Raw genomic sequence first — 22469 nt, 5'->3', positions numbered from 1 at the left:
TAGGTAGCATCGGATGTGATCTAGCTCCAAAATTTTGAGGGACTAAAATTCATGAGATCTCCAAGACCTAGAAATTGTTTGGAGAAATTCCACCCGGATGATGAGTTATTAAAATAATTAATATTTTTAATGGGGTTCCTAAGTCTAAACTTAGGAAAATAAAAATATTAATGGGTATTAATAAAGATATGGGTGAGAAGCTTCTAAGACACGAGGATCAAGTCTGTTTTAATCTTAGCCATTGATTAGGGACTTAATATCGGCCGTTGATTCATCAACAAGAAAAGTATAAGAGAAGATTTGAGAGTCATTTGCAGACACACGGGGCAAATACTCAGTAACCCGAGGGAAATTGATTCTCAAGGAGAAGAATTTCGATTTCAGAGGGAGAGTAGCAGGGTGAAGGAAAAGGAGGGTATCAACATTAGTCAGAGATTGAGGAAGAGGTGACGCAGAGCATTTGAGAGACAGCGCAGATGGAAGATCAGTGAAACAGCACAGTTGGAGACGCAGAAGTGACGCAGAGGAGGGTAGATGGTCTCTTGGGTGTCAGAACTTCTCCAGGAAGAGGAGAAAATTTGTCTCAGGTGTTTCTCTTAGAAGTGTCTCAGTATTTTGTAGAATCTTTCTTCATAAAGAGATTGTTGCTGAAGATCAATAAATAAATCTTCATCTGTTGCATCGGTTTTCCCGCATTGGGGTTTTCCGGGGACAATTGTCCAAAAATAACTGTGTTGAGGTGATTGATTCTTGTGCTTGTATATCACTATTATTTTTCTCTATGCTATTATGTGATAACTGCAGTAGAATTTATTTTAATGTTTATTGAGGCTTTTGTAAATAACTTATTGTGAAAAATAAGTAGGATAAATAAATCAGTTACTTCAGTAGAATTTCGTGTTAGAAATTTTCACATGGATGAGGTCGGCCCTATAGAGCTTATGACTCAAACGTGTGGGCTAATTAGGGCATATTATGTTGAAGCTAGTGGGTTGGCTTGTAAAACAAGTACATTTTATCATCTTACTTGTTGTTAGGGGTGTTGTAGGCTAATTAGTAGTCACAATCCTCATATAAATAGAGGGATTTGTATTAGATGGCCATCACTTGTGACTATTTTGGCCCTCTTGGAGATTTTCAACCTTGTTTCTTGTGGAGATGTGACTCTATGGTGTATTCTTGCTATTTGGAGCTATTTCTTTGGTCTTGGAGATGTTACTTTGAAGCAATAAAGGCTTGCACATGCATTCTAACTTGTAAGTGTGCGTTGGATTTGATAAATCTTATTTTTGTTTCTAATGTATCGAATGGTTAATTATTAGGGTTTTTATTGTGCTAATTATTATTGACAATCAATTTATGAAATTTAGATGATGGTATTGTATGCATTACTCACTAGTAGAATGTGAATGGCAATCTCCTTGGTGAACCTTTAAACTGGCTTTCCCAAGTGGTATTGCTCCTTCACAAAAGCAATAGTTAGGGTGTTGAAACCTAGGGCTTCATTATTCCCTTACTCATTAGCAAGATTTAGCATATTTAACACTCCCAAAGACGCCATCATCCCAAGGATTGGGTGTTGGCCTTGTCACTTTATTGATCACTTTCAAAATCAACCATAAATATGGTTTTCCCTCCTAGTTTCATTTTAGGCCCCATTAAGGATAACTTGCTAGCCAGGGCCAGGGCTTCAAATTGACCTAGAGTTCAAGTCATTGGGTTGTGGAAGTATTCAACATTGAAAGGAGTGTTGGTTGCCTCAAAAATAGCCCCTTTTAGTGGCTAATTTGTCCACCTCAAAGCTAAATTCTTTTGCCCTAGGTAGATCTTGCCCTTGAAAAGCTCTAGTTTGTGCTAGGCTTCAACTTGGCTCTTGTTGAAGGGTTCTTGTTCCATTTGTTGCTAGTGTACATTGCTTGGAAGTCTTTTCTTGTCCTCTTGACTCTAGGTCAATCCATTTGGATTGCCATATCTTAAGCCCTAGATCATTTGTGCCCTAAATAGGCCTTATTAGAGGATGCAAATTGCCCTATTACACTTGGTGAGCCTTGTTCTTAAAAATAGTTGTCCTCTTTAAGCCTTTCTTATCATTTTGATCCTTGAACTTGATATATCCTCAGGGGACCTATCTAAAAGGGAAGCCTCCGTAGTGGTGAAAGTGCACAAAAGAATAAGAGGTGATCGATGTGGTGATAGTGGGCCACACCTCATTATTGTCCCCTTGTCTAGCTCTTGTATTGTAAGATCCCCCTCAGAAGACCTTCTAGATTTTGAGGCAACATTTTGGTGCTATTGCTTGGGAAGATTTGAGTTATCCTCCTTGAAATCTGAAGTCTAAACTTCATTTCATTGATTGAGCTTATCCCATTGACAAGGATAAATCTGCTCGTTTGGTGACTCCTTTAGAAAAGCGAAACCTTGGTTCTTCACTGAGCTTCCAAGTTTCAATGCTTGTAGGCTGAAGCAAGAACCTTTTAAGGCATTTTGAAATCACCATAGCGACTCCTTGTATGACTATTATGCAAGACTCAAGGTAATGGCTCCTTGGGATATTGGTGATATGTACCCTTCTTTGGATGTCAACAATATTCTTGGATATTCTAATAGTTGGGATATAGATGCTATTAGAAATGTTCCCAATTTGATGGTGATCCATCTTCATCAATTGTTCATATAGCAAAATTCACCAAATATGCTAGATTTTGAGGCAACATTTTTGGTGCCGTTGCTTGGGAAGGTTTGAGTTATCCTCCTTGAAATCTGAAGTCTAAACCTCATTTCATTGATTGAACTTATCCCATTGACAAGGATAAATCTGCTCGTTTGGCGACTCCTTTAGAAGAACGAAACCCTGGTTCTTCACTGAGCTTCCAAGTTTCAATGCTTGTAGGGTGGAGCAAGAACCTTTTAAGGCATTTTGAATTCACCCTAGCGACTCCTTGTATGACTATTATGCAAGGCTGAAGGTAATGGCTCCTTGGGGTATTGGTGATATGTACCCTTCTTTGGATGTCAGGGATATTCTTGGATATCCTAATAGTTGGGATATAGATGTTATTAGAAATGTTCCCAAATTTAATGGTGATCCATCTGCATCAATTGTTCATATAGCAAAATTCACCAAATATGCTTGAGAGTTAAATATGGCTCATATGGATACTCTCATGAGGTTATTGATTTGTTCACTTGGGATTGATCAGCGTGAATGGCTTAAGTTTTCCTGTAAGCCTAGAAGCATCCCCACCATCAATGTACTAATGGGGAGTTTCCTTGAAAAGTGGGGGCCAGTGTTCCAAAGTGATGAATAATGTCAACGAAGCTGGGCCATTGCTCTCTAAATGGAATTCCATCTCTCTAAAGATGTAGTAGTTGAAGAGGAGAAACATTGCCATCAAGAAGAAGATATCATCCTTGATTATCAAATATATTATATGGAAGAGAATTTTCAACAGTCTACTGACGAAAGAAGTCAGTATTGTGATGAATGAAGACGCTGCGAAGAGATCTCTGTTCTAATAATCAAGATAATGACATTTAAAGTGAGCTTGGAGATGACCTAAGAAAAGAGCGTAGTGATGAATCTATGGAGGAATTTTGGGCTGCAGATTGGGGAATTGACTGTTATAGCCGAGAAGAAGGAAGTACCATAGAATCGTCTAGGAGCAATGAGCATGTTGATCATCATGAGACATTCCTATGTGCGCCAAATCATGAATATTACCTTGGGGAATGGAAGGGCCTCTTCTACATATTTTATTCTCATGATTTTCAGCCTATTAGGCAAGGTGTCTCAATTTCTGAAGTGGAGTTTGATGCCCATTTAGAGGAGTCTCTTGATAACCATGATGTATTAAAAATTGGAAAGTATTCTCAATCCCTTGAGTCCTTTGAAAAAGGGCTTTTCTTCATGCTTGAGCAAGACATCCCTAGATGTAGCATTTAGGATAATGGCGGAGAAAGAGAGGCATGTGAATTTGTTGCTTATGATCAAGAGGAGCATCAACTTGATTTGAAGTGAAAGCTAACTTCCCTGCTTGAATACAAGGGTCTGCGGTTCTTCCATAAAGTATGAAGATTTTGCCATGCCTTGCACCTCCTATGATGATTAGGGAGATATGATTGTTGATGTGTCAAAGGTATCCTTTGATCTTCCTTTTGTTGTCCCTTAGTCATGTTTAGGTCATATAAATTTTGAACATAATGAGCTAGCGTTGGTTGACCCTTCTGAGTTTGACTGCCAAGACGAGCTGACTAGTTGTCAAAATCTTGTCCTCCAACCATCTATCTCCTCCTCACATTCGCAACATGTCCCCAAGGTCATCGGTGACAATTGTATACCTGAGATAGATCTTGAGCGAAAATTCCTAAGCTTGAACGTTGATTACTCCATATTTAGGTTGTAAGTGAAGATCTGATGGTGCCACTTTGATTCTTATTTTCTTCCTTCATTCGTGACTCCTCTTCATGATGCATGGTCATTTTATTTTCCCACCTATCACTTGTGTGATTCAATATGTTAGCACTATGATATGATGATTGTGATGCTTGCTTCTATTCCACAATTGATCATAGGGGTAAGGGGTGTGGTATTGATCTAATGATATGCTAGTTGCATTGGTTATATGAATACACTTAGGTCATGCATTGCATGCCAACATTGATTAGAGTAGTTGCATTGCATATTGTGTAAACATCCTAAAATCTTGCATTTCAATATTATGTTTCGTAATAGATTAGAATGCATCTAGCATAGATTTTAGTTTTTGTACAAATCTATATCTTCATATGAAATGTGGGTGGTACCCTACAACCAATGTAGATGCTCACAAACAAGTTGATTGGAATGTGTAGGTTATAGGTTTGCGAGCCCAAGGATTGATGTAGTTCTCATGAATTCCCGGTGCGAGCTATTGGATCATGTGCTCTATGGTGAGCTCATGTTCCTGAGTTGGAGCCAGATGTTATCCACCAAAATGGGTAACTCTATAGGAGAAAACTTTCCTCCTACATTTGATAGACAGCTAGTCAACCAGACGCCCGACAACCTCGATTGGCCACCATTAGCTGATGATATACCATGTGGCTTCGTCACTTGCATCAACCATGTGCTTCTCACCCATCAGACATTAACACTTGGATGAAGGTGGGATGCCACTCAAAAGGTATTTTGGTCATTTTACAGTCGAGTGCTTATACTTGTTTTTTTTTGGGCATTTTGTATGGATTATGGGGTGTTCTAGAAGATTGAAAAACCTTGACTGCACTCTTGTTCTCACAACTTACTTGGGGGGTTAATCTTTGATCCTAATCAAGTTGGACCTCCATTAAGGCCCTTTGGGTGTAGGAGGGGCACTACCTAGAAAACCATGATTGAGATAGCGTAGTTCCGTGAACACATTCCATATTACGTTATAAGCCCATATCTCGTCTCCATTCTTCAGGTACAACTTATCATTAATTTTTAGGGATTTGGCACTCATATCTCCACATACCTTGGGTAGGGCTCGAAAACTTTGCCCTGGGAGGTTGATGCAGCGAAAAGAAACAAAAAGAGCAAATCATGGCCAATTAGTCTTTAGTCCGAGGGTTTTATTATTATCTTCAACAAATCTGCTAATTAGACATTACATAAATTTCTCCGGCAAATCTTCGACAAATTTATCTTCACCACTGTTGATGAAATTGAACTAGGAAAACCCCACGTCTTCCCTTTTGCAAATCACACTGCCTCTTCGACAACTCACACAACCTCCCCAACAATTCACACTACTTTCTGGCTAACTCGTACAACCTCTCGATAAACTCGCACTGCCTCTAGAAAACTCACATGACGTCTAGAAACAAGGTTTGGCAACTTGCATTGCCTCTAGCGACTCATATTGGCTAATCCGACAATTCACAATGCCTCTAGGAAATTTGCACTGCCTCTAGAAAATAACTCGATCTTCTCTACAAACAATAAAATGACTAGCAAAACTCCCTTTGAAACTCAAAAGCTAGAAGTATTCTTGGATGAATAATAAACCTTGCAAAACTATCCTCAGTTATTGTTGTTGAAACCCTCCTAGTGTCTTATTGAAAACTCACCCAACTCTAATGATCTCTGTGATCTGATCTATCTCCAATGCTGCCCATTGATCTCCCATTATAATCTCTCTCATTCACAAATGAATGGCCACAATTAGAAGTTAACTTGATCTAATCGATGGCTAAGATCAACTTAGAAACTTTCTACAAGCTTCTAGAGGTAAATCGATCTTATCTCAACTATTGTCAATTAATTATCCACTTTTCCTAAGTTTAGAGTTGGGAAATATTTAAAAATCACTAATTGACATAATTAAGACATTTTCCCTAGGTGAAACTTAGGAAAAATTACATGGGCTTGGAGATAATCAACTCCTCTGTGTTCCTAGTCTTAGTGACACGTCTCACATCTAGAAACCTGTTCGAGCTTACTATAATTAACACCAAACTTACGATAAATGGCTAAAAGGTTTTGCCCAATGTTACTTGGGAGCGGGAGCGGAAGCGGGAGCAGGAGCGACCATTTTCAGAAGCTCCCGGTTTGGGAGCGAATCCCGGAGCGATTTTTTAAAAATATATATATTTTTTATATTTTTTAATTTTTGATACATATATGTCAACAAAAACATGTAGAATGATGAATTAGATATAAAAAACATAAAAAAGCATAGATTGAACCATATAACAACAATCATCTAGAAGTTATAATCTTCATCAACCACGTCCGCAAGTTAGTAACATAGTAACATACAACATATTGAGTCTCATGATTCATCAATCTTAAAGTTTCAAGCTTTCAAAATTCAATATATAACATTTATCATCATTGATCACCAAAGTTGTACTTGTAAGCTAAGTGTAACCATTACAACAAATAATATCTAACATGAAATGAAATGTTATAAAATGAAACGAAATGAAACAACTTTCAACTTTCATGAAGCATCATATTCATAATTCATTACTAATGAGTTATAATTGCCAACTTCAAACTTAAATTGTCATATATTGTTTAAAAAAATATCATAATAAATATGAAAGAGTTAATAGTTATAAAAGCTACTAGAAACTAGAGAAGAGAAGTAAATCTATTATCTATTTCTTATGCTTGGGCCTCTTGCCACCACGAGAAATGTCTAATTTTTTAGTCTTGTTGCAAAATCAGGATCTTTGTCATTAATATCACCCTCCAAGCATTAATATCCAGAGGTATCTTTGTCATTACCTTTGTATCTGTATAGGGATCTTTGTCATTAATATCACCCTCTAAGCATTAACATAAGATAGAAAAAGCATAGCATGTCAAGTCAAGATTTTGTTTGAGTGATGCGTACATTTTTAGAAGGGTCATGATAGAGGAGTTCGACAACCAATGTCACTAACATCAAGGTACATAGAGGGATTGGTACTCTTGATTAAATATGAGTTCCATACCCTAATACATGACAAAATTCAATGGAAACATTGCAATCCCCCAATCCTGAAATCCTGAAAAACTGATAAGTCTGCTGGATTTTGAATGAAATCTAAAATTCTACTTTCTCCATATGAAATCCAATGAGGACGAAACCACTCTCAAACATCCTGAGTCATTTCATGGTAATGTTAAAAATTTAAGTAAAAGGATGAAAATGAAAATTAAAGAAAATGTCACTTTTACTTAAAGAATTTAACATTACCATGAATAGCATATCAATACTAGGGCCTAGACTTGATCATTAAGTTGCCCCACTCAAAAACTATTTGTTTCTTTCAAAAAAAATTGCATTTCGAACATTACTACAAAAAAAAAAATGCAAAAAAGGCAAAACGCTCCCGAAAACGCTCCCGAAAAGGCAGGGAGCGAAATTTTTTTTAGGGAGCGCGCTCCCGACCCGCTCCCGCCCGGAGCGCGGATCGGGAGCGGGAGCGAGGGGGGGGGGGGCGCTCCCCCGCAACACTGGTTTTGCCTATTAAACTACTCAACCAAGACAAAGTGCTCTCTAAATCATGCCAAGGCTCGAGCTTTCGCTTACAATGGCTAAGAGCATAATAGGACCTAGTGGGAAAGGTTTGTTACTTTGTGCGGAAAAGAAATCTAATCTAAAATAGAATTGAAATCTAATTTACTAAATAAAATAAATCTAATCTAAGATGTTTTGCGGTGCATGTGTTGATTTTAATCCAAATTAGACACACCACAAAAATTGAGACCTTTAGGGTCAGGCTTCTGTAATTTTTGTTTAGGGTTATTTTTTCATGTCAAAAAATCACTTTTTCTGGCTAGAAATTTGCCATGTGGTAGTGGAAACGTTTTTGAAAATCAAGAAATGTTTCGTGACTATTGTAAAATGGTTGGCAACGGCTTGGAAATGTTTCAGTTTTTTGGCGACAACTTGGAAATGTTTGTGTGCCATTTCCAAGCCATATCTCCATTGTTTTAGTTTCCGAAATAGGGCACAGCATATCCCCCTGTTTCTTAGGCATTTCCTTGATAAGTCAACAACAATGAAAATGCCCTAAGTCTGCAGGAGACTCTGAAAGACTATACTGTCTAGAGGCAAATCATTCTCTTAGTTTCCTCATTGGAAAGTCCCCATTGTCTATTTAGAGTGTTCTTGAAGTAGTGTGACTGTGGTGTACAAGGAAGATGATACATAGTTGGTTTACAAGGAAGTGTGAAATTTTTTGAATCTAGCAAACCAAATATCCTATTGCAGTAAACTGATTTGATTTGCATTAACTACTTGTGTTCTTCAGTTTAACAAGTTATTTTTAGAAATATTCAGACAATATTAATGCAAATACACTGCAGCCTACACCAATATACAGATCAAGTACTGAAAAATAAATGAGACAATCACACAAAGGACAATTATTTTTGGACTAAACGTCCCCGGAAAAACCCAATGTGGGAAAACTGGTGCGGCAGATATGAAGGTTTTATTATTAAGAATTTTTTTGAATACAACTAGGGTGCCAACTTCGGCTCACCCAACAAAGAATAAACCCAACAGAAGTACCTCTATCTGGAGACAAATATTTTGGCGAATCCAGCAACTGGATGAACAAACCCCACAGGTGACTACGCTATCCCCAGTGCTATGCAGCGATTGCTGCTCCAAGCTCTGTGCTGGAACTGCATCACCTCCTCTAGGAGCTATGTCACCCTCCCAATGAGCCTTCTCGGCCCAGAAATCGATTTGCTGAACTGCTCCTCTCTCTGACTCACAGAAACCCCAGCGCTGCCTCTAAGTGATTGCATCAGCTCCTCTAGTCTCTACGTGACCCTTTCTGGTGGAGTTGCGCTGTCTCTCCCTGGTGCTTCTCTGCCTCTCTGCTATGTATTCTCGACCTTGGATTGAAGTCCCTCTTCCGAACTACCCCTCTGTGCACTAGAAACTCACTCCAAAATTCTTAGCAAACCATGCCCCAGAATTTTGAATTAGCTCAAGTGTTGCTCTCTTTGTGTGTCTTATCCAACTAACCCCAAGCCTTCCTTTATACTTTTCCTGTTGAGAAATCAATGACTGTGATCTAATCTCTAATCAACGGCTAAGATTAAATTAGACTTGATTCTCGTCTCTTAGAAGCTTTTCAACCATATTTTCATTAATATCCATTAATATTTTAATTTTCCTAAGGTTAGACTTAGGAACCCATTAAAATATTAATTATTTTAATAAAATACAATACAAGTGGAATTTCACCAAACGATTTCTGGGTCTTGGAGATTTCATGTGTTCTAGCCCCTCTACAAAATTTCGGAGCTAGAGCACATCCGATGCTACCCAAAAATCAACACTCCCTCTTAGCGAGGAATGTGCTGTAGCAATACTTCCCGGCAGAAGTATCACATTGATCCACGACATCGGTCCTCTGTGCTACTGATGCTCGGCCTGCGACCCTTCATCCGTTGCGCTGCTGCAATCTATACCGCTGCCCATGACATTGCCACTGTCACTATTGTATTTATACTACGGATCCCTCTCAATATATTGCATCGTGCTGCCCATAATACTGCCACTACTAATTGCTGCACTGCAATTCAGTTGCTAAGAAGTAAGCAACTGAAAAGCCACGCAAAAACTGACATGTTGATCAGTCTGGATGCCCCTAGATGCTGAAGCTACCTCTACTACTAATATGTGCTAACCCTTTGATGCTACTGCGCTGTTGTTGTTTCTTCGCTATGCCTCCCGCACTACTGCAACACTCCACTGCGCTACTTCAGACTTTGGCACTTTAGCTCTGCCACTGTCGCTCCATCATCACTTGCACCAATTGACACTCGTCATTTTGCTACTGCCATTAAGGGCTCTCATAGCCGTATGCGATCCAAGAGTTTGGGCACCTCAAGGATCCTGCACTTACTGTAGTCCTCCCAACTACAGCTCAATATCGCCCCACCTCTTCTCTAGAGGTGTATGAGCACTCATGGCGCAATCATCATCGTCCTCTCCGTCAGCTTTCACTGGAGCAGCCTTTGAGTCAGACTTTTCTTCTTTGCCCTTCTTCTGAGGGCACTGCGTGGCGAAATGACCCATTTCTGCACATTTGAAGCATCTGAATTTGGATATGTCCTTTTGTTTCTGCTGCCCTTTTTGTCCCGCTGATGCGAGAGCCGCATCCTCTTCCTCCTTCTTGATTCTGATCCCTTTGCTGCTGCTTCTCCCCTTGGTCAATCGTCTTATCTCTTCCTGTTGAAGAGTTGCCCACATCTCCTCCCAACTGGGAAGAGAAGCCCTGCCTAACATGCTTTGGGCAAAGGTTTCCCAGTCTTCAGTGACTGCATTCAGGGCAGTCCTGACCATGAATTCAACATCTGGTGTAGACCCTATAGAAGTTAGCTGGTCACGGATCCTTTGCAACCTAAGAAGGAAGGCATCGATTTCTTCTCCCTTATGGATCTGAAACTGTCTTAGCTGACTCTCAAGCAACATCTTCTGCTGAATGAAAGTTCCCTCATACAAAGTGGTCAAGGCCTCCCACATTTCCCTTTCTGTGTCTTTCTCAGCAATATGTGGGATCACATGATCCTTGATCCTGTCTAAGATCATGCATTTTGCTTTCGCCTGAGCCTCCTCGTACTTCTTGAGAGGATCAACATTGACCGGAACAACAACTGTCCTCAAGGCATAATCCTTGATGCGATTTTTATCCAAAACTGCTAGGATCCTGGCCTTCCAGATGATGAAGTTGGATGCTCCATCCAACCTGTCCTGATCCCTCAGTCCATTAACGACCATCTCTTCTCAAATGAATGTCGAATTGGTTCTCTTCTCCCTCTTTCGCTGCTGCCTCAACAAAACTCGGATCTGGATTTCTTTGGCGCTAAAAATTCTCTAAGGAACAAGCTGCCTCTAAATTTCGATTTCTTTCACGGAAATCCTTCTGCCAACAACTGTTGAACCACCCCTCTCTGATCTCTCTTTGCTATTGCTCAACACTGGATCTAGATTTCTTGGCAAGAAATCTTCTGAAGAACTGATTCCTTCTACTTTGCTTCTGCCCCACTAGGTATTGTTCTGCACCAACATAATCAACACCCCACCAGCAATTATAGATGAAATCTGCATTGCACCTCTAGCCACAACAACTGGAAAAATGAGACTCAGCAGTGTCTGCTCTGGCCCAGTAACCATTGCACTGCCCTTCACAGCAACAATGCTGCTCAATCAGGCTGACTCAGGCTCTGCGTGAGCCTCCCTTGGTGACTGTGTCACCCCTCCTTTGCTTGGCCAAAAACTGTGTTGTCTCTCAGGACAATTGTCTTCACGTATAGATTTTCCTCTATCCTTTCGTTGATGACTTCAGTCCTCCTTGATCCGCAATCTCTCCAATACCATGTGAAATTGTTTGAATCTAACAAACCAGAAATCCTACTGCAGTAAACTGATTTGCATTACCTACTTGTGTTCTTCAGTTTAACAAGTTATTTTCAGAAATATTAATGCAAATACACTGTAGCCTACACTAATATACAAATCAAGTATTGAGAAATAAATGAGACAATCACACAAAGGACACACTTATTTTTGGACTAAACATCCCCGGAAAAACCCAATGCGGGAAAATTGGTGCAGCAGATATGAGGGTTTTATTATTAAGCAGATTTTTGAATACAACTAGGGTGCCAAATCTGGCTCACCCAACAGAGAATAAACTCGATAGAAGTACCTCTATCCAGAGACAAATATTTTGGCGAATCCAGCAACTGGATGAACAAACCCCACAGGTGATTATGTTGTCCCCAGTGCTGTGCAGTGATGGCTGCTCCAAGCTCTGCACTGGAATTGCGTCACCTCCTCTAGGAGCTGCATCACCCTCCCAGTGAGCCTTCCCGGCTCATAAATCGATTTGTTGAACTGCTGCTCTCTCTGCCTCAAAGAAACGCCAGCGCTGCCTTTAAGTGACTGCGTGAGCAACTCTAGCCTCTGCATCACCCTTTCTGGAGCTGCGCTGTCTCTCCTTGGTGCTACTCTGCCTCTTTGCTATGTATTCTCGGCCTTGGACTGAAGTCCCTCTATTGAACTACCCCTCTCTGCACTAGAAACTCACTCCGAAATTCTCATCAAACCATGCTCCAAAATTTCGAATTAGCTCAAGTGCTGCTCTCTCTGTGTGTCTTCTCCAACTGACCCCAAGCCTTCCTTTATACTTTTCCTGTTGAGACATCAACGGCTGTGATTAAATTAGACTTGATCCACGTCTCTTAGAAGCTTCTCACCCATATTTTCATTAACACCCATTAGAACCCCTTAAAAATATTAATTATTTTAATAAAATACAATACGGGTGGAATTTCACCAAATGATTTCTAGGTCTTGGAGATCTCATGTTTTCTAGCCCCTCCACAAAATTTCGTGCTAGAGCACATCTGATGCTACCAAAAAATCAACAGGAAGCATCTATGGTAGAGGCGATTCACCCACTTCTTTTCTTCATCTGAAAGTTCCCATTGTCTATTCAAAGTGTCTCAGATGTAGTGAGGTGTAAAGGAAGCTGATACAACTGGTGTGTCTTATATGCCCAAATGGGTTTACCATACTGCCACATCCAATCCCACTAATGGGGCAGAGAGTGAGAATATTTAACTTGTATAACTTTTCAGACAGAATCAATTGTTGATTTCCCTGAGTGGTGAAATGATCAAAGCACAAAGGAACCATGGTATTCTTGAAACAGATAAAGGGTGTAGAGGAGAGGCATTGCCCCTTCCTACTTTGCATTATAACTGTAAACTGGGCATGCTTATGTAGGTACTCATCCTTTATAATACCCAACATATGTGTTTATTTAGTGAAAGGTAAGGCTATATAAAGTTATAAACATTGATATATGTCATTGTTGCAAAGAATTGGACTCGGCAAGGGTTTTGATAGTTTTAGTTGATAATGCTGATAATTGTCATTAGTTGATATTCACTATTATCTCTCTTTTGTTGTTTATATAGTTAAGTTTTAATTTGACTAATATTAGTGTACATTTTGTCTTGTACATGGGGAATTTGTTTGTTTATGTCGTTATATGATAGTTTGCCTTTAAATGGGATGTTCTCCTGTACAATTGGATTGGTGTCTTTCCTTTGAGATGTATCATGTTTTGTGGCATGAAGGTTATAATATAAGGATATAATGTTTTGTTTTACAGGGTGGGATCATGCATTGTGATTCTTTTACAGAGCTTCCTCATGCATTACTGAAAGCGTGCATCAGTAACCCACTATTGACAGTAGACAGGTGATTGGAGTACTTATTTTGAAGCATAGATGCAATAGTTGGGATCTGCATGTTGGCATTCTATCTAACTTGTTATATATGCAGCAGTGAAAGAGACCTTTGTGAAGCACTTCTCAATTGGTTGGAAAACAATTGCCAATGCTCAAAATTTTCAAGTAAGATTGGAGAGAATCCCTTTGGTATTCTTGAGAAGGTACCTTTCTGGGGCTTGTAGTTCTTCTGTTTTCCTTTTGTTTTGAATTGTATGTGAGGTGTAATTTGAGATTCCTTGTCATGATTTAAATAAAATAAGGATTTTAATGGGATACCCTGATAGATATTATCCTTTTCGACATGAGGGTATGAGCTTCTAATAATGTTGGCTATGCTATGCATATCAAATATTCTAGTTTTAATTGTAAAATACATCATAGGAATTGCGCTTTTGTATAAGCTGCCAGCTCATTTCGAAGCAGCTCTACATTGTAAGGTGGATAATTACAACAAAGATCAGGCCAGAGAGATGTTGGTTAGCCAGAAGGAAAGATGCCATGATTGCATTACAGTTTGCCAAATTACTCTTACCATGGTCAGGTAATTGCAAAGTTGCAAAGGGCTGTATTGTTATTGATCCCTCCCGAGTTGATGAGTCCTTTACCTGCACAAGGGTGAAGTTATAAAATGGTCAATCATGCATGGAAGACATCACTATAAATATTGGAAACAGGGCACCATCAAATAATGTGGAGACAACAGCAAAACAGGGGCAGTCTGTGGAAACTATTGTGGGCTTATTACCTCCAGTAAAGGGATTAATTTTCTGCAACTTATTAGAAGTTAGAAATATGGAAAATTGCTACTATATCAGAAGAAGAAAAATTTACTTCAGCATTAGTACACAACTGTATTTTTTCCACCCTTGATCTAGTAAGAGGGAGCACCAACTATTGCATTTGGATATTGCCCACCAACATTATGGCTATCTGGCTGCACAAAGAAAAAGGGAGTGCTGGTATGTTCGATATGGCAGCTCCGAGGATTGAAGGACGTTTTTAATTCTTGGAGGATGAAGAAAAAATTATGCGGCACCCAGACATGCCATTGCTTGAGGGCAATCAATGTCGGGAAGGGGGGAATTGTAAAATCCCTTGTGGATTAATTGCCCAAGGGAGGATGACATAGTCTATCCAACCCCCTAGGCTATAGTATTTGATAAAGGGGGAAACCCATTATCCAATGTTTTGGGGCAATGTTGGGTAAATTTCGGGTAGCTAGGGCAAAAAGCTCAAATTAGGGGTGTTGAAATTTCTAAGTCTGACACATCAGAAATCCCTACTGAATTATCTGGTTTATTATCTTTTACTTGTTCTTTCCATTAACAAGTTATTTATAAATATAAATACCGAAATAAACACAAATGTAGCCGCAACACATATACAGATCAACGACTGAAATAACTGAGACAATCACACAAGAGACACCGTTATTTTTGCACAATCATCCCCGGAAAAGCCCAATGCGGGAAAACCAGTGCAACAGATACGAGGGTTTTATTATTATGCAGTTTTCTAAATAGTAAATACAACTAGGGTGCCAGAAATGGCTCACCCTTCAGAGAATTTCCTTGGCCGAAGTACCTCTCCTCGGAGATAGATATTGCCGCTGATCAACAACAAGATGATTGATCCCACAACAGCTTTGACAGTTCCTTAGTTGGGCAACGAAATTTGCTCCAAGCTTCTGTCTGGAACTGCATCACCCTCTTCTGCTCTGCGTCTGCCTCTCAGCTCCTAGTCTGCCCCATGAATGTTCCTCCACGTTGCCTCTATAGCCCAGCGTTAGCTCTGCTAGACTCTACTGCTACTGTGTCAGCGTCTTGGCCCTCTGCGTCACCTGCGCTAGCCTCCTCAGCCTCTGCGTCAGTCCGAGCTGCCTCTATGTCAGCCTTCCAAGGCTCTGCGCTGTCTCTCCGACACTTTCTCTGCCTCTCTAATATGTATTGTCGGGCTTCTGCCGAACTGCCCCTCACTGCAACAGATCACTAACTCGATTTCTCAGCAAACCTTACCTCAGAAAATTGAATTCTTGATTAACTTGGTGTATCTCGAACTGACCCTCAAGCGTCCTCTTATACTTTTCCTGTTGACGATTCAACAATCGAGATTAAGTCCCTAATCAACGACTAAGATTAGATTTGGCTTGATCCTCATCTATTAGAACTTTCTCACCCATTTTATATTAATACACATTAATATTTTAATTTTCCTAAGTTTAGACTTAGGAACGCATTAAAAATATTAGGTATATTAATATCTCTTCATCCGGGTGGAATTTCTCGAAACGTTTCTGGGTCTTGGAGATCTCATGAGCCTTAGCCTCTCCACCAATTTTCATGGCTAGAGCACATCCGATGCTACCAAAAATCAACACTCCCTCTTAGCGAGGAATGTGCTCTAGTAATGTTTCACCATAAAGACATCACACTGATCTTCCACATTGGTACCTGTGCTGATGCTGGCTTGCTGCCTCGCATCCTTTGCACTGCTGCTCCTTGTACTACTACCCATGACACTACCACTACTACATCTGTACTGCATCTCCCTCTCAACACGCTGCCCATGCTACCCATAGCACTGCCACTGCTAACTACTGCATTGCAACTCAGTTACCGAGAAGTAGGTAACTGACTTCTCCTAATCACTGACATCCCAGTCATTCTAGAAGCCTCGTGATACTGAAGTTGCCTCTAATGCTATCCTATGCTCCTTCTGCTGCCACTGCGCTGCCTCAGATTTCTGCACTCAAGCACTGCCTTGATGCTCCACTACACTTTGCTCCACCCGACACCTGTCATCATGCTACTGTCGTTAAGGGCTCCCATAGCCGAATGTGATCCAAGAGTTTGGGCACCTCAAGGATCCTGCCCCTAGCATGTAGTCCTCCTGACTACAATTTGATGTCTCCCCACTATTGAAATTTCAAAGTCTGACACGTTAGAAATCCCTTCTGCATTATCTGGTTTAATTTTTCCTACTTGTTTATTGCATTAACAAGTTATTTATAAATATAAATACTAAAAATAAACACAGATGCAACCTTAACTCATATGCAGATCAACGACTGAAATACTAAGACAAAACACACAAGGGACACCATTATTTTTGGACAATGGTCCCTGAAAAAACCCAATGCGGGAAAACCGGTGTAGCAGTTCTGAGGGTTTTATTATTAAGCAGCGTCTTGAGTACAACTAGGGTGCTAGAAATGGCTCAACCAAATACCTCTTCTCGGAGACAGATATTCAACCTCTCAGCTCTAGTCTGCCCCACAAAAGTCCTTCCGACACTTCCTCTTGGCTCTGCATCAACCCTGTTAGCTTTAGTTCAGCTCCTGAAGCCCCTGCGTCAGCCTTCTAGCTCTATGGCCTTCCGTGTCACTCACGCAGGCCCCTTAGCCTCTGCGCAGTACCCAACTGCCTCTATGTAGCTTTTGCTGCCTCTGTGTAGCTCTAGCTGACTCTGCGTCAGCCTCTTTGGTCTCTGCTTTGACCCTTAGACACTATCTCTGCCTCACTGCTATGTACTCATTGCCCCTTGCTACAACAAACCACTAGTTCGAATTTTCTCAGCAAGCCCCGCTCCAGAAAATCGAACTAACTGATCAATCTTGTTGTACTTCCAACTGACCCTCAAGCCTCCTCTTATACTTTTCCTGTTGAGTCTTCAACGACTGAGATTGAGTCCCTAATCAACGACTAATATTAGATTTAGCCTGATCAACGTCATTTAGAACATTCTCACCCAATTTTATATTAGTACCCATTAATATTTTAATTTTCCTAAGTTTAGACTTAGGAACCCCATTAAATTTTTCAATTATATTAACATCTCTCCAACTCTATGGAATTTCCCCAAACCATTTCTGGGTCTTGGAGATCCTATGTGCCTTAGCCTCTCCACCAATTTTCATGGCTAGAGCACATCCGATGCTACCACAAATCAACACTCCCTCTTAGTGAGGAATGTGCTCTAGTAATGCTCCACTACTGAACATCACACTGATTGTCCGCACTGGTACCTGTGCTGATGTTTGGCCTATTGCCTCACATCATCTGCACTGCTGCTTCTTGTATTGCGACCCATGACACCCTAGCACTGCCACTGCTAACTGCTGCATTGCAACTCAGTTACCGAGAAGTAAGTAACTGATCTACCCAAATTTTGACATCCTTGTCAGTGTGGAAGCCTCCTGATGCTGAAGCTACCTCTGTTGCTATCCTATGCTTCCTCTACTGCCTCTGCGCTGCTGCAAACACCTCTATGCCCCTCGCACTGCTGCAACCCCCACTGTGCTGCTACAATCCTTTGCACTCTAGCACTGCCTTGTCGCTCCATTACACTTTGCTCCATCTGACACCTGTCATCATGCTACTGTAGTTAAGGGCTCCCATAGCCGAATATGATCCAAGAGTTTGGGTACCTCAAGGATCCTGCCCCATTCTGTAGTCCTCTCGAACTACAACTCTAGACCACCCCACCTCCCTCCTGGAGATGTGGCTGCCAGCTCTGCCAAATGAATGTCGAACTGGTTCTCTTCTCCCTCTTTTGCTGCTGCCCCAACAAAATTCGGATCTTGATTTCTTTGGCACTAGAAATCCTTTAAGGAACAAGCTCCTCTAAACTCCCTCTAAGTCCTGATTTCCTTCACGAAAATCATCCAGCCAAATGTCAAATCACTCCTCTGCAATCCCCCTTTGCTGCTGCAACTTGGATCTGGATCTTTTGGCTAGAAATCCATCGAGGTAGTGCTTCCCTCTACCTTGGTTCCGTCTCCTTAGACACTGCTCTGCTTTGACAAAAACAACGTCCCACCAGCTCCTCAAATCACAATCTGTCCACAGCTCCCCAAGCTTCAACAATCGAAGAAACTGAGCCTTTCAGGCTCTACGCAATCCCGACAACAACTGAATTTGCACCTCTTGGCCACAATGTCGATCCTTCCTAGCTGAGAAAGATGAACGGGCACTGCGTAGGTCTGATCTGCCCCTTTCTAGCTTTGTGCTGACCCTCCTCCTGGCTAGAAAAACCCAATTCGGGAAAACCGATGCAACAGTTCTGAGGGTTTTTATTATTAAGCAGCTTCTTGAGTACAACTAGGGTGCCAGAAATGGCTCACCCAACTGAGATTGTTACACGACAGTAATACCTCTTCTCGGAGATAGATATTTAGCCTTTCAGCTCTAGTCTGCCCAACGAAAATCCTTCCGCCACTTCCTCTTGGCTCTGCATCAGTCTTGCTAGCTTCATTTCAGCTCTTGAAGCACCTACATCAGGCTTCTAGCTCTTTACGTCAACTCTCTGGCTTTCTGCGTCACCCACGCAGGCCCCTCAGCCTTTGGGCAGTCCCTGTTGACCTAGATTGTCATTGATGTCAATATGGCAATATTTTGGATGAGTAAACAATGATGTGAAGCCAAGTAGAGCGGACCCATGAAGAAACAAGAGCAAGAAACCAAGGAGGAAAGCCATCAGGGAAGCCATCAGAAGAACACATCAGAGGAGTATTGCAGAATATCAGAGCAGAGAATATTTGAAGTTGTCAGCCGTGGAGTCGTATTGGATGGCGTTAAGAGATGAACGACGGAGATGAGTTTTCATTTTAGTGGAAAAGGAACCCGGACGAGAGCTATGGAGCCGTCGATGGTAGAAGATCTACAGTCATTGGAAGCGAATCAATTCGAGGCGTTAACCAAGACCAAGGGTGGATTTAAAGCTATAAGCGAGATTTCGGGCGGATGCAAAATGGTAAGTGGTATTTAGAGGAGAGCGCCTGATTCCATTCAACGGTTGACACGTAGCAACTAGAGGAGAGAGAAAAACCGCTCATTTTGGAGGGTAACTCTCGTGCAAGTAGTCCACCCGAAATCGCTGTAGACCGTCAGATTTTGGGGGTTGAAATCTACGGTGGAGAATGGACCCGACTGCACCATTGTAATACGCCCTAATGTTATATCGCGTTCGTCGCGTCGGGAGTTATGTATTGCAAGTGTTTAAGGCCTTGTCATATTAAAGCTCCGATTGCGATATCACAAGTCTCAAAGGGATGCAAACCTGCGATTGCGATATATATATATATATATATATATAGATACGGACCCGATGGGTGTATTAACTTTTGTTTAATGTAATATCGCATCCGGTTCAATCACAAGTCTTGAAGGAGTGTAATGATATAAACTGCCGATTGCGATAAGGCGATGGACCCGACAGAGTTATTAACAACTGGTTAATAACATAATCGCATCTGCTCCGTCGGCAGCAGGGGAATCGGCTATCGACCATCGGCTGTACTATGGGCACGACTTATAAAGACCTCCAGAATGTTGTGATTGTGATTGTGGGTTTAAAGGAATAACTCCGACTGTTCATGAATGTTGCGATTGTCGTAAAGAATAAGTCTATTGTTTGAATAATAATAAAGATGGCCTCTCTTCCTAATTAACGTGTCCTGTGAGTATTGATGAATTCGAAGAGACAGAGGAAGCCGAAGAGTGAGCGCAGAGGAAGCTAAAAGATCAAGCGAGCGTTGAGGAAGCCGAAGCTCAAGCGAGCAAGGAGGAAGCCAAAGGTCAGGCGTATCAGGCATATAAAACAGAGAACAAGGAAAGTTTAGTGTTGCTGGCGAACTGTAAGAAAAAAAGGAAGCCGAAGTTCTGGCAGAAGTGGAAGGAACAGGAGGACAGAAGTAAGTCATAGGTCCAGTAGGGTTGGGAGCAGAGAATTACAACCAAACAGATCCAGACAGTTTACAGCAGAGGGTTGGAGCCCTTGAGGTTGGTGCCTCGTAACTGAAAGGATTGGTGTCCTGGGAGTTGGTGCTCCTAAATTCAAGGCTGGTGCCTTGACAAGACAGAGTTGGTGCTTTGGAGGTTGGAGCCTCACAAAGAGTCCAAGTTGGTGCTTGGCAACTGATTGAAACCATATATATATATATATTGTACTTGATTTATTGCAGAGACCATATTAATAAAAGCATCTATTCCTGTTATCTATTTTTGTGTTCCAAATATAAATGTTTTTAACTGATAAAAATCATAATTGAAAAGAAATACTTGTTGACACCTAATCCTCATGATTGGGTGAATATAATGTAAATAGATAAATAAATAATATGAACAGTCATCGGGAGATGAACTGAACAATGTCTCCCTCATGTATTTAATGAAGACCTACCTGAAGGAATAAACATGAATCAATTTCTGGTTGAGGAGTTATTGCCTGGACTGACATGGTATCAGAGCCAACTCCTTTTTTAGCTTTTATGTCCTTTGTAACTCCCTATTCTACTCCTCTGCTCTCCATTCAAAAGCATTGTCCATACTGCCATTTTCCCTGTCTAATGTCTGTCCCAATTGCTATTTGTGTAGCCTGAATAACCTGCTCCACGCAGTAGCCTGAACCGTTATTAGCACGAAATAACCTGCTCCACGCAATGACCTGCTTCACGCAATAGCCTGAACGTTTGACCTGCTATCGTTTCTTTTGCCTGAGAAGACTCACAAGAGCCTGGAGCTCCAATTCCATAACTGCAAGTTCATTTTTGTATTTGTTCAAATTTTTTTTCTTATCATGAAGCTGGCGTTTCAGGTGTCGATTGTGTTGATTAGCTTCAGTATCTGGTCGCGTGGGTTCCAACTTGGTACTATCAAGTGACTGTCCAAAATAACTTCTAGAGAAGTCTGATTAAGCTTCTGTGATAACAAAGCTTCTTTGATTCTTGTAGGCAGGTTATCAAGCACGCAAGATTACAGTTCCATCTCAAGTAGTTCCCTTGTACACAACGCCAAATCCTCCCTTACCACGCTTGTTCTTACCATGAAAGTTTTCTGTTGCAACTACCAATGTTTTCATTTCAAACACTGTGAAAACATTGGACAACTAGAAATTGGTTGCGGACATGGTTTTGTGAATAACAGAAATGCAACGACAAGCTCATTCAGTGGTGGAGGTGGAGAGTTGCAACCGACGACGTAGATGATTTTGAAGGCAGAGACAAGGAACCAGTACAGCCTACCTCAGACAAAGAGCTCGTCATTTGGGAAAACAAGAACAATAAAGCTTATGCATTAATCGTAGCATTTGTAAATGAAGAGGTGAGTCACCATATTTCATCATATTCAATTGCCTTTGAAGCCTTACAAAAGCTGAAAGAACTCTATGACTCACATTCTGCACTTGAAGTTCTTCAACTCATGATGAAACTCTTCACTCTTGAACTGCAAAATAATGATCCTCTTGCTCTTGCATCTGAAGTAAAGTCTATAATGCATGATATCAAATCCACTAAGGTTGAATTGGATATTCCTCTTATCGCTTTTCTCAAGGCACTTTATCCTACTTACTCCAATTATCTTGAATCATTGCAAGCAAATGGAAATCTCAAAGATATCATCTTTGACTCTCTTGTGAAAAAGTTTGTTGAAAGAGAGAAAGCTTTTGGAAAGAAGACAACCCCTGAATCTTCTGAAGAGGCTGTGTGCCTTGCTCATAAAGAAAAGAATCCTGCTCAAGATTCTACAAGAGGAAGAGGTGGTCAAAGAGGAAGAGGAAGATATTTCAGAGGTAGGGGGGCAGACATTCTCAAGGAGAAAAGGCAGATTTGAACTGCATTCGCTGTAAAAGAAATGGATCACATGATGCTTCTACATGCAAGCTACCATGGGACAAAATTGAGCAGAAAAGA

General features: G+C 40.9%; 1 protein-coding gene across 4 annotated transcripts in view; it reads left to right on the top strand.

Moving 5' to 3' along the window:
* Window positions 1–22469, top strand: part of LOC149230846 (ubiquitin-protein ligase) — a 439935-nt gene that overhangs the window by 167478 nt on the left and 249988 nt on the right. For 3 of the 4 annotated variants that reach the window (XR_016248031.1, XM_089379065.1, XM_089379068.1), the window contains exons 6-7: window positions 13660–13748; window positions 13833–13941. Coding sequence is in view for 3 of the 4 variants with exons in the window: in XM_089379065.1 (XP_089235191.1) it covers window positions 13660–13748; window positions 13833–13941 (198 nt within the window). In the remaining variant the exon portion in view is untranslated. The remainder of the gene's footprint in view (window positions 1–13659; window positions 13749–13832; window positions 13942–22469) is intronic. The other variant, XM_089379067.1, reaches the window with a different exon arrangement.

Source organism: Pinus tabuliformis, chromosome J (assembly GCF_031772625.1).
Source record: "Pinus tabuliformis cultivar Carrire ecotype Pingquan chromosome J, CPIR1, whole genome shotgun sequence".
NCBI lineage: Eukaryota > Viridiplantae > Streptophyta > Pinopsida > Pinales > Pinaceae > Pinus > Pinus tabuliformis.
This window is presented reverse-complemented; position numbering and strand designations above follow the sequence as displayed.